Source organism: Panthera tigris, chromosome D4 (genome assembly GCF_018350195.1).
Source record: "Panthera tigris isolate Pti1 chromosome D4, P.tigris_Pti1_mat1.1, whole genome shotgun sequence".
Taxonomy (NCBI): Eukaryota; Metazoa; Chordata; class Mammalia; order Carnivora; family Felidae; genus Panthera; species Panthera tigris.
In genome coordinates, this window is record NC_056672.1 from 86,744,835 (window position 1) to 86,756,448 (window position 11,614).

At 54.4% G+C, this 11,614-nt stretch overlaps 1 protein-coding gene across 1 annotated transcript in view; it reads left to right on the plus strand.

The window, feature by feature from the left end:
- Positions 1–10,868, plus strand: part of NUP188 (nucleoporin 188) — a 54,265-nt gene extending 43,397 nt beyond the window's left edge. The window contains exons 27-44 of the mRNA XM_042963404.1: positions 3–172; positions 977–1,046; positions 1,448–1,515; positions 1,945–2,140; positions 4,055–4,132; positions 4,391–4,476; positions 4,692–4,837; positions 5,146–5,327; positions 6,508–6,708; positions 6,895–6,987; positions 7,422–7,580; positions 7,799–7,936; positions 8,884–8,958; positions 9,041–9,271; positions 9,407–9,538; positions 9,805–9,878; positions 10,012–10,141; positions 10,253–10,868. Of these exons, the coding sequence (XP_042819338.1) occupies positions 3–172; positions 977–1,046; positions 1,448–1,515; positions 1,945–2,140; positions 4,055–4,132; positions 4,391–4,476; positions 4,692–4,837; positions 5,146–5,327; positions 6,508–6,708; positions 6,895–6,987; positions 7,422–7,580; positions 7,799–7,936; positions 8,884–8,958; positions 9,041–9,271; positions 9,407–9,538; positions 9,805–9,878; positions 10,012–10,141; positions 10,253–10,429 (2,406 nt within the window). The 3' untranslated portion in view covers positions 10,430–10,868. The remainder of the gene's footprint in view (positions 1–2; positions 173–976; positions 1,047–1,447; positions 1,516–1,944; positions 2,141–4,054; positions 4,133–4,390; positions 4,477–4,691; positions 4,838–5,145; positions 5,328–6,507; positions 6,709–6,894; positions 6,988–7,421; positions 7,581–7,798; positions 7,937–8,883; positions 8,959–9,040; positions 9,272–9,406; positions 9,539–9,804; positions 9,879–10,011; positions 10,142–10,252) is intronic.
- Positions 10,869–11,614: the final 746 nt, after the last annotated feature.

Sequence of the window (11,614 nt, forward strand, 5' to 3'; positions counted from 1 at the left end):
AGGAATTCAGCCTTGGGGTATGGAGCTGTCTCCACGCCGTGCTGGAGCTGATCGATTCCCAGCAGCAGGACCGCTACTGGTGTCCGCCCCTGCTGCATCGTGCGGCCATTGCCTTTCTGCATGCCCTGTGGCAGGACCGGCGGGACAGTGCCATGCTGGTCCTCAGAACTAAGTAAGTCTGGCTCCAGGAGGTATTTGCTTTCAAGGCTTGTGTCTGTAAAATAGGAGTAACGATACTTCATACTTCAGAGGTTTGTTGTGACAGCTCACTTAGCATATGTGTAGAAAGTGCTAGGAGCCTGGTTCAGCGTGCAGGAACTTCACTCTTAGTCATTGTCTTCTTATGCTGCTGCCGGCAGGTGTCATCTTTACTCTAGGGCAGAGGCGTGTTTACCTTAGGGTGCCCACCTTTTCCTGCCTTTTGTATTCTTGCCTTCTGCTGACTCCTTCAGACCCACTATTCTTGAGAAACGCCTTCCGAAGAGTGACTTGTTCCAGCCCTTGAACTGAATGAGACCCCTGCTCTCTAGCACCCTGTTCGCTGAATGAGACCCCTGCTCCCTAGAACCCCGTTCGCTGAATGAATCCCCTGCTCTCTAGAACCCTGTTCACACAAAGGGAAGGAACATTAAAAAGGCAAACCATGGGAATCTGCGTCCTTATTCCCCTCCCTCTCTCTTCCTTCTGGGGCTGCGGGACATGTGCAGCGGCACAGATCATGAGAATTTTTACCATTCAACTCTAGAACATACATATAACATTTGATTGTGTTTCTTAACGGGAAGGCATAACTGTATCTGTGGAACCCTTTATATTTACGTAGGAGCAGGTCACCTATGAGACACATGTTAAGACTGGGTAGGTAACCTGGGTGTTAGGACTTGGGTGTGCAAGTAACCACCCAAGGCAGGTGGACAGAACTGCAGGAAGGACTGCCTGAGAGAGAGGATGATTTCCAAATGTATTTTTCTTTCAGACCCAAATTTTGGGAGAACTTAACCAGTCCACTGTTTGGAACCCTTTCTCCTCCCTCAGAAACATCTGAGGTAAGCTGGGGTGAAGGGTAGGACGGTGACGGAAAGTCTCAGGGAGGACAGGCTGGGCTGCGAGAGGCTGAGGTGTAGAAAATGGTATCTCCCCTAATTAAGCAACCAGAGTGTTTTCTTCACTGGAAACTTCTTTCTCAGAGGAGTGCCTGCTTCCTCTCCCTGTGATGTCTTGCTTGGGAAGGAAAGTGGCATGCCCTGCTCTGTGTTGATGGCTCGGTGGTCTTCTCCGCTCGCTGGGAGACACTGTGGACCTGACACTGCAGATGCCCATTCGCGTTCGATAGGGACTGTGCTTCCTTGTTTTCCAAGTATCAGGTCCCTGCTCTGTTCCCTCATGCGGGCCACCAGGGAAGAGGTTCTCCTCGTGATTGGTATCTGCTCTGCTCTCCCCTCCACAGCCCAGCGTCCTGGAAACCTGTGCCCTCATCATGAAGATAATTTGCTTGGAAATATACTATGTAGTTAAGTGAGTCCTCTCCCCTTCTGAGATTTGAATTAAAGGTTTGGGGGTGGGGTGCGTGGTGGCCTGCCATTGGGTGCATGGCTCTTCGAGCCAAGACAGAGGAGAGAGCTGGTTTGGAGCCATTTATGGAGGGCCGCTGAGTTGTGTCCCTGGCCAGTCCATTGATGGCATTTATGATTGTCAGAGAGAGTTATTGTGAAGCAAACTCCATGTGCCTGGGATTTCATGGAGGAGGAATCCTGGAAAAGGCCTCAACCTAACCCATTATGTTGAGCAAGAAGTATGAACCCCACACAGTGGAGGTGACTGGAGCCGTCTGCCTTTAAGCCCAAGTGAGGTCGCTTTCTCTGCCTCGACAAGGGTCTGTGCCCATCACGTTTATGTCCGCTTTCAAAACCTAATCATAGGTTTTATTTTTTCTTGACATCCTAGGGGCTCTTTAGATCAGTCTTTAAAAGATACACTTAAGAAATTTTCCAGCGAGAAACGCTTTGCCTACTGGTCAGGATATGTCAAGTCATTGGCAGTTCACACAGCAGACACGGAGGGCAGCAGCTGCACCTCCCTGGTAGAGTATCAGATGCTCGTCTCCGCCTGGAGGATGCTCCTCATCATCGCCACCAGTCACGTAAGAGCCTCTGGGGGGCGGCGGAGGGGGTGCGGGGGCCAGGTTTCGCTTTGGTGTCCTAGCAACCGTGTGCTGGGATGCCTGACGGATACACCCCTTGGGATGAAGAACAAATCAGGGATTTTTTCCTGAGCTAAAATGTAACAGTTCTATGCTGGTAGATGGGGGGCTGCTGTGGGGTGTTTAGGGTGTTGGATTCAAGAGACCTTGAAGGAAAATGCAGAGAAGTAATTTAAAACATTCATAAAACAATAGCATCCATAGAAGCCTCCTGTAGCTGCCCTTGTGGCCCTGAACAGGTCTCAGAGGCCCCCTTCCTTCGTCTGCCTCTCACGCACACGTAGAGTCACCTTCTTAGGCACGTCCCCTGTGGACACTAGGTAAATATTTGTAGACTGGTCAACAGACAGCTGTGACTGCTGTGGCAGCACCTTCTCTAGGGTTCTAGAAACTGCATTTCCTGGTTTTAGAAAAAGAGCAGAGGCCATTGTCTCTGCACTGTGTATCTACTGAGAGTTGGTTTTTAGAGAGAGAAAGTTAGCATTTAAGAAGAATTTGCATTTCTCCTTTGCGTGCATGCGTGTGTTTTCACACTGCACCGTCCTGTTGTGCAATAAGGGCTTAGTTTTGAATTGTTTTTCCCTGGGGAATCCAGATTACTATCTTTGCTTCATTAGTAGCTACAACTTGGTAGATGTCCCTTGTTCTAAGCATACTCTTATGTCTTCCATGAGTGACGTGTTCCCAGTGCCTGACTGGCCACGACTTTGGGACTTTTCTGCATCACATTGGCTGTAGACTCCTGAGACTGCAGACACACCAGAAGGCTCAGCCATCTTTGGAGCATGATTGATTCCTCAGTGGATAGCCTGTGTGTCACTTGCCTTTTAGGCCCTAGCTAGGCAACAGGTGTTTTGTTTTAATTAAAGTATAGTTGGCATATAATGTTTTGTTAGTTTCAGGTGGACATCGTGATGTTTCTGTATTTTCATACACAGTAAGATGATTCCCATGCTAAGTCTAGTTACTGTTTCTTAAACATACAAGGCCATTACAGTGTTATTAACTATATTTCCTATGTTGTACGCCATAGGCAGTAGTTCATGGATCGTAGCTCTGAAAATCCTGCTACCTCTTTTTTCTTAGGAAAACTATCTGATTAAGTGTAGGATACTGACCATTCACTTACTCATTTAACAGATATTAACGGAACGTTCCCCATGTGTCAGGCACCCAGGGATACAGCAGTGAACAAGGCAGAGAAGGTCTTTGATCTCCTGGAGAGTGGCCCATGAGGGAGGCAAATTGTAAACAAATCCATAAAGAAAAACAGTTCGAGATTGTGATAATTCACTATGAAGGAGATAATCAGGATGTTGTGGTAGTGAGTGCTTCAGTAGGAGCAGTCAGGAAGGCCTTCTCTGAGGAGGTGTCATCCAAACTGAGACCTGATGTGCAAAGGAGCCTTCCAGGTGGAGAGCCTGTGGAAGAGAGTAGTCTAGGCACTTGGTGTCACATGTGTGAGGGTCCAGAGCGGAAAAGAGTATGGTATGGTTTAAGCAGGAAGAAGAAGTCCTACTAGTAGGCCTGGAATAGGCTGAGCACAAGTGGTGATATCGAAATCAGTTGGACTAGATCCCGTGGGGCCTCTTAGGCCTTGTTGTGAGGCGTTTGTATTTCTAGTGCACTGGGAAGCCGTTGAAGGGTCTGAGAAGAGGAGTGTTGTCAGGAGGAGGTGGTGAACCTGACCCGATTTTGACCATGTCTAAGGGTGGACAGAGAAACAACCGGGCGATAATTAGGAAGACCGTGACTAACCAATGACTAATTGCCTGACAGAGGACCCTACGTCTTGTGGCTTTTGTAGTCTGGGGAATTTTCTCAAATGACATTTTTCTCCCTGTTCCTTTGCAGGCAGAGGTAATGCACCTGACTGACCCTGCAGTGCGTCGCCAGCTCTTTCTTGACGTGCTTGATGGGACCAAAGCATTAGTAAGTGTGTCTGGGAGGTTTCTCATTCTTCCTAGGGAGAAGGTCTCACAAATGTCAGGACAAGGGGCTCAGTCGGCCTCGGAGGCCTGAGGCCACAGTGCCGAGCCGTGGTCTCTCCCACGGGCCCACCCCTGTCAGCTCGCTGCTGGGAAAGAAGGGCATGAGTCTGAAAGGTGCCCTTCGGATGGAGCTCGAATCTCCCAGCCACGTCAGCTCGCAGGAAGCCTGACTTCTGACTGGTCTGCTGTCTCCCCTCAGCTCCTGGTCCCCACCTCAGTGAACTGCCTCCGCCTCGGATCCATGATGTGCACTCTGCTGCTTATCCTCCTCCGGCAGTGGAAGAGGTGAGCACCGTGCCAGGGGAGGGGGCCTGCTCACTACTCCTTACCAGCCCTTTGCTTTCCCGAAGGGGAGAAAATGGGTGTGAGACGGGTTCGCTTTCCATCGCTAGCAAACGGGGAGGCAGGCCGCCCGGTGGGCACCTCTGAATCAGAGCTAGGGCACTTTGTGGCCTTTATTTGGCATGTGTTCTTCCTTCTCTGCCCCGTATTGTTGCTAGAGAGTTAGGTTCTGTGGATGAAATCCTTGGGCCCTTGACGGAGATCCTGGAGGGAGTGCTACAGGCAGACCAGCAACTCATGGAGAAGACCAAGGCCAAGGTGTTCTCAGCATTCATCACAGTGTTGCAGATGAAGGAGATGAGAGGTGAGGAGCAGAGGGGAGAGGGGGCAGCGGTCCCCCGGCTCCACTGGCAGCTGGTCTGGCGGGGCTTCATCTGGTTTCCAGCCACACATTTTTGCTTTGCGGTTTGAGCTGTCAGTCTTGGAATGCCTGTCTTCCAGAAAACTTTTTCTCCCCCATCTGTCTACTTCCCGCTCCCCACGCGGGTGGATCCTCTCTCAGCAGCATACATTCCCCTGTGCCTGCCTGGGGAGGGAACCTCGGTGTGCAGCAGCGAGAGTTGACATGGTGAGTGAGCATCACTGTGTCCCCTCCCTGCCTGTGCTCTGCAGTGAGTGACATCCCCCAGTACTCCCAGCTGGTGCTGAATGTCTGTGAGACCCTCCAGGAAGAGGTAATTGCTCTCTTCGACCAGACCCGCCATAGTCTGGCGTCGGGTGGTGCCACAGAGGACAAGGACAGCATGGAGACTGATGACTGCTCACGGCCCCGGCACAAGGACCAGCGTGATGGGGTGAGGGAGTGCCCCGGGGAGTAGGTTGTCCTGCCCACGCACATCCAGCAAGTGCCAACTGCCTTGCCTACCCTGTGCCAGGCCCTCGGGGTGATTAGTGAATGAGACATGTAGTCACTGCACTGGAAGAGTTTGTAGCCTAGTGGAGAACACGAACAAATCAGAGCCCATGCAGAGATGTGTCGGAATTCCATCGTGGCAAGTCCCATGCAGGAGAAACACTGGGAGAACGTGTGGCTTGGGGTTCTCACCTAATCTAGGGATTCCACGAGATAGCACCCTTTCAGCCATAATTTAAAGCATTGATAGAGTCAGGCAGGTAAAGGGAGCGAGGAAGACTTGGGAGTGAGAACAGGGTGGTTTGCTGTGGTACGAGTCCCCTGGCGGCCAGAGGAAAGGCTGCGGTGAGCGAAGCAGTGAGAGGCTGGAGAGCTGGGGGCTGGATGACTGGCAGCCTTAGCAGGGTCTTTGATGTGGGTTTCAAGTGAAAGAAGAAAGGACTCAAGGATTTAAGCAAGGGAGAGAAATGTGGAAAGATCTCCCTGGACGCAGTAAAGAAGAGTGTTTTTCAAACTGGGTCATGACTGGTTTAGTGGATCTTGAGATGAACTCATTTGGTTATAACCAGCATTTTTTTTTTTAACAAAGGAGGATAAAGTATAAAAGAAAATATCTGTGTTTTGTTGGGGGGGGGAGGGTAGGAAAATATATCAACGTGTGTATACGGGGACACAGCATAAAAAGTATTTATTCTTGTGCGTCATGGTCAAAAGTAAGTTTGAAAAGCCACCGGTATGAAGAATTGATTGGAGAGGGTCCAGGAGAGCGAAGGACCGTTCAGGAGGCGGGTGCAGTGGTGCAGCAAGACGGGTAGAGTTGGGCGCAGTGAGCAGGTGTGAGTCGGGAAGCTTGAGAGGTAGTGGGGGAGGGAGGAGTCTAGAACTGTCTCTGGGGGGTGGTATGTTAGCTTGAGGGGAGTGCTGTGTCCCGTTAGGGGGTGTGGGTACAGCCAGGTTGGGAGAGACTCCACGTTTCCATCAAGCTCACTCGGGAGATGTCTGTGACCGAGTGAGGGCTGGGGCAGCCTGGCGCAGGGCTGCCTGTTGTTGTCCTCCCCCCTCATCCCCCCCTTGCACTGCTTCCTTCCCTCTTGCCTATCTTTGCCCCTGGGCCCCAGCAGGTATGTGTCCTGGGCCTGCACCTGGCCAAGGAGCTGTGTGAGGTGGACGAGGACGGTGACTCATGGCTCCAGGTGACTCGCAGGCTCCCCATCCTGCCAACCCTCCTCACCACTCTGGAGGTGAGCCTTCGCATGAAGCAGAACCTGCATTTCACCGAGGCATCATTGCACCTGCTCCTCACTCTGGCTCGCACCCAGCAGGTAGGAGGCCAGCCCGGGTGCAGGAGGGAGCCTCCTTGCTTGTGTTGGGTGGGTTCCAGCACAGCCTATGATTCTCCCAGGAGCTCTGGTCTGCCTTGAGAGCTTGGCTGCCCCTGGGCAGGAGACAGATTCCAGGAGTGGTGGGGCCGGGTAAGTTCCATCTCATTCCAGGTCTTTCCCTCCCAGGGAGCCACAGCAGTAGCTGGGGCTGGCATCACCCAGAGCATTTGTCTGCCCCTCCTGAGCGTGTACCAGCTTAGCTCCAATGGGACAGTGCAGGTGAGTGCCAGTGACTCGCCAGGACCTCTGGATTGGCCAGACTGCAATTTGAGTGGAAAAGTGTCCCTGTCCTTGATCTTTCACAGACCCTGGGAGTTGCTCTTTAATGGCTTGTCTGATGCACTGATGGTGTAGACTCCTCACTGCCCCCATACTGATTTCTAGTAAGAGAAGTTCATATGGCTAGTTAATGGCAGACCTGAGTCTAGAACCTGGGATTCTTTTGTTTCTGCCTGGTGCTCTTTCCTCGTAATCCCTGGCCTCGGACCCCCTGTGGCCCTGCCCGTCACCAGGCAGTGGCTGTGCCCTTTCTAGGTTTTCTCTTCCGAGCAGCCAGGCTGCCTTAGCTGCCGTGTTGCACGGAGGTCCCGCTACACCCGTCAGCTGGATTCGTTGGTGCCGTGTCCTGATCTCGTCTGCTGTCTGTATCTTAGACGCCTAGCACCTCTCGGAAGTCTCTGGATGCCCCCTCTTGGCCGGGGGTCTACCGCCTCTCCATGTCCTTGATGGAGCGGCTCCTCAAAACTCTGCGCTACAACTTCCTGACCGAGGCCCTGGACTTCGTGGGTGTTCACCAGGAGCGGACCTTACAGGTGAGGGGCTGCCAGCATCATAGGAGCTCAGGGGGCTCAGGGTAATAGGGGGTTCTGGGTCATTCAGGACCATTCAGAAACTTGTGAGCCTAGAAGAGTCTGATGTGCCATCACCTCAGCATTTGTGGGTCCAGAACCTGTCCTCCCAATGGGAGGGTGAAGAGCAGGCAGGTCAAGTCCCTGTTTCACTCCATCCATCCTTGTCTCGCCCCTCTCAGTGCCTCAGTGCGGTGAGGACAGTACAGAGTCTGGCCTGCCTGGAGGAGGCAGACCACACTGTGGGCTTCATTCTGCAGCTCTCCAACTTCATGAAGGAATGGCACTTCCACCTGCCTCAGCTTATGCGAGATGTCCAGGTGGGTCCTTGGACATGGTTCCTTGCAAGGGGTCTGGGGAAGTGCTTGGGCATGGGGTGGTGGGCACTGTCTGGGGTACCTCTGGTGAATAGCAGGCACTTGGAACGTGGGCATTTTGCTTTGTGAACACGGGGTTTGGTTTCTTCGTGTTGCTTTCCCTGGAGCTAAAGTTTTCCTTATATATCAATATATATAAAGGGCAGCCTTGTAGCTTAAGAACTTGGGCTCGGTTGGATGGATGTTGGTTCACATCCCTCAGGAAGAGGCCTGAAGCTTGAGACCAGCGGGGCCAGGGTCTGGGGAGTAGGGAGAGAACAGGTCCTGGAGCCAGACAGGCATCCATCATTTGTGTGACCTTGGCCACGTTACTTCGCTATTTCTGAAGGTTTTTCTTGTGTAAAATGGGAAAATGATCCCTATCTTATTTCTTTACTGAAGAACTGATCTTAGACCTTGAGCTAGGTGGTGGCACGGCACAGGGTGCAGGGAAAGATCCCAGGCATCCCTTGCCCCAGTCCGGAGTCGGGCATACTCTGTGGCTGTAAGATTTGCAGCTCGAGGGGCGCCTGGGTGGCGCAGTCGGTTAAGCTTCCGACTTCAGCCAGGTCACGATCTCGCTGTCCGTGAGATCGAGCCCCGCGTCGGGCTCTGGGCTGATGGCTCGGAGCCTGGAGCCTGTTTCCGATTCTGTGTCTCCCTCTCTCTCTGTCCCTCCCCTGTTCATGCTCTGTCTCTCTCTGTCCCAAAAAAAAAAAAAAAAAAAAAAAAAACGTTGAAAAAAGAAAAAAAAAATTAAAAAAAAAAAAAAAGATTTGCAGCTCGAGAACACAGGGAGGTGAGCATTGTAGGAGCTGAGAGCAAGCGCACTGGGACTCTGAGGGGGGCCTGCTTGGTGGGGCCGCTGCTGACAGCTCCCTGCCCCCGCCCCACGTGTGTGTCTGCTGCAGGTAAACCTGGGCTACCTGTGCCAGGCCTGCACCTCCCTCCTGCACAGCCGCAAGATGCTGCAGCACTGCCTGCAGGTAACCGCCCTCCCTGCCGGGCTGCCCGCGGGGCCTCGTGCCGGCTTCTCTGGACTCCACCTCCATTTCTTGTCTCCCTCAGAACAAAAACGGGGACGGCATCCCCTCGGCTGTCACCCCCCGAGTTCAGCGGCTGCCCGCCGCTGCCACTGCCGCCCCCTCCTGCTCTTCTAAGCAGCCCGCTGCTGACACGGAGGCCTCGGAGCAGCGAGCCTTACACACGGTCCAGTACGGACTTCTCAAGATCCTTAGCAGGACCCTGGCGGCCCTGCGCCACTTCACCCCAGACGTCTGCCAAATCCTGCTGGATCAGGTACGAGCCGCCCCCTGTGCCGTGCCGCCAGCTGCCCGGCGGTGAGCTGCAGAGGCTCTCCTGTGCTCTGCTCTACCCTTAAGAGCCGTCTGGGGTCCTAGTTGGGCTCCAGATTGCTCCTGTCTTGCCTTGCAGTCCCTGGACCTTGCTGAATACAACTTCCTCTTTGCCCTGAGCTTCACCACTCCCACCTTTGACTCAGAAGTGGCCCCCTCCTTCGGGACCCTTCTGGCCACGGTGAATGTGGCCCTAAACATGCTTGGAGAGGTAAGTTGGGTGCTGTCAGACTCTGGCCTCTCAACCCCAGTCTTCCCCCCGATCTCCCGCGGCATAACTGTGGCCTCCAGCACGTCAGCCTGCCTGAGCCTGGTCCTTTTCCTGAGCGAGCTGGCAGGACCTCGCCGGGAGGAGCACTGTGGGGGCCGAGTGAGTAGCTGGCCAACTGCTAGTGCAGGGCCGCCAAGTCGGAGGCTCGCAGGGAGCCACACCTGTTACTGTCACTTTCTGTTTTCACCCTGTGTCTCTTCCTCCAGCTGGACAAGAAAAAGGAGCCCCTCACCCAGGCCGTGGGGCTCAGCACACAGGCGGAAGGGACGAGAACACTGAAGTAAGAAAGCCCCTCTTCTGGAATTTGATCTGGGGTCAGGGCAGCTGTGGGTCAGCCCTCCTCCTGGCTCGGCGGTGCACCCCGTCCCTGCCGGCTCGGCTGTCTGCAACGGGGCCCCCTGCCCTCTCCCCAGGTCCCTCCTGATGTTCACCATGGAAAACTGCTTCTACCTGCTCATCTCCCAGGCCGTGCGCTACCTTAGGGACCCGGCCGTACATCCCCGGGACAAGCAGCGGATGAAACAGGAGCTCAGCTCGGAGTTGGTACAGACGGGTAGAGGGCTCTGACCAGGGGCGCTGGTGGGGACGAGCCTGTGGGTTCCCACTCGGCCCCCCGCCTCGCAGGGCCCTCATCTAGTACCTTTTCTTTCCCAGAGCACGCTGCTCTCCAGCCTCTCACGCTACTTCCGCCGGGGAGGCCCCAGCTCCCCCGCTGCCGGCGTCCTCCCCTCGCCTCAGGGCAAGTCCACCTCGCTCTCCAAGGCCAGCCCGGAGAGCCAGGAGCCTCTGATCCAGCTAGTGCAGGCCTTTGTGCGCCACGTGCAAAGATAGGGTGGGGGCCCGCCCGCCCTGCTCCGGCAGCCTGCACCGCAGTCCCGGGCAGCGGGGGTGCTGCGGGCCGGCCCTGCGGCCCGTGTGGACTGAGAGCGGCACCTGTCCCCTCCCCCCAGGGCAGCCACGACTCCAGCCGCCCACCCACTGGCATTATTTTTATAATAGATCAAGAGGTCCACGGCCAGGTGGGAGCCATGAGTCTACTGCGCTCACGCCCTCAAGTTCAAAATGTCCCAGGGTGTGGTACTTCCCTTAAGCATCCCCCCGCCCTCCGCCCCTGCACTTGACCCCGGCCCAGTAGAGGCCAGGAGCCGGTGTCAAATGCAACCAGGATAGGCTGTGTGCACGGCTCTGAAAATGTTTTCCATGCTCTGTTCTTGCAGTTTTTGGTAATACTGTGGTCTATTTATACAAATATTAAAATACTGTTTATAGATAGCTGTGTGACGTGCCTTCAGGGCCTGGAGACGAGCACCTGGCGCTCAGCACCAAGCAAGTCTTCCTTGGCCAGGTGCCTGGGAGCAGCGGAGTGGAGGTTTGGGGAAGCAGAGGAGCCGGGCGGACACTTTAATTTTACCTTCCCCGGCCCGCCCAGCTCTCGTCCCCACCACACCTCACCCGACGCACGCGCTCCGTTTACCCGCTGGCTGAGCTTCCCACAGGTGTAGCCTCGCTTGACGTTCACTCCTTCCTATTTACGGCTCTGTGCCCCTGCCTCCCCTGCCCCTGCCTTCAGAAGCCCGGGCTGTGGGCCTGCCAGCCTCTGGCCTCCTCAGGACCTAATCAACGAGAGTGCTGGGCTCGGTGCTTAATCTGACACCTGGCTTGCAGGCCAGAGCCACCGCTTGAAGTTTCTAGAATCAGACTGACCTGGGCTAGAGTCCCTGCGTGGCTACTTGCCAGTTACAGAACCTTGAGGAGGTGACTCTTTCTGATCTCTTCTTCCCTCCTCTGTGAGGACAACATGAGAACACGTGAACGGGCGAGGCTCAGTGGCCGGCCACAGGAAGCAATGGCAGCCGGCAGTTACCAGCTGAAACCCTCATGCAAATTTTAGTCCACTCCATGGCCCAAATTTATGAAAGTTCTCCTTAGGGATAAAATGTCTCTTAATGCAGCCTCAAGTGCAGGAAGAGTAGCCCCATCTGAGCAGCACAGGCCCTGTGGGAGAAAGCGAGGCCC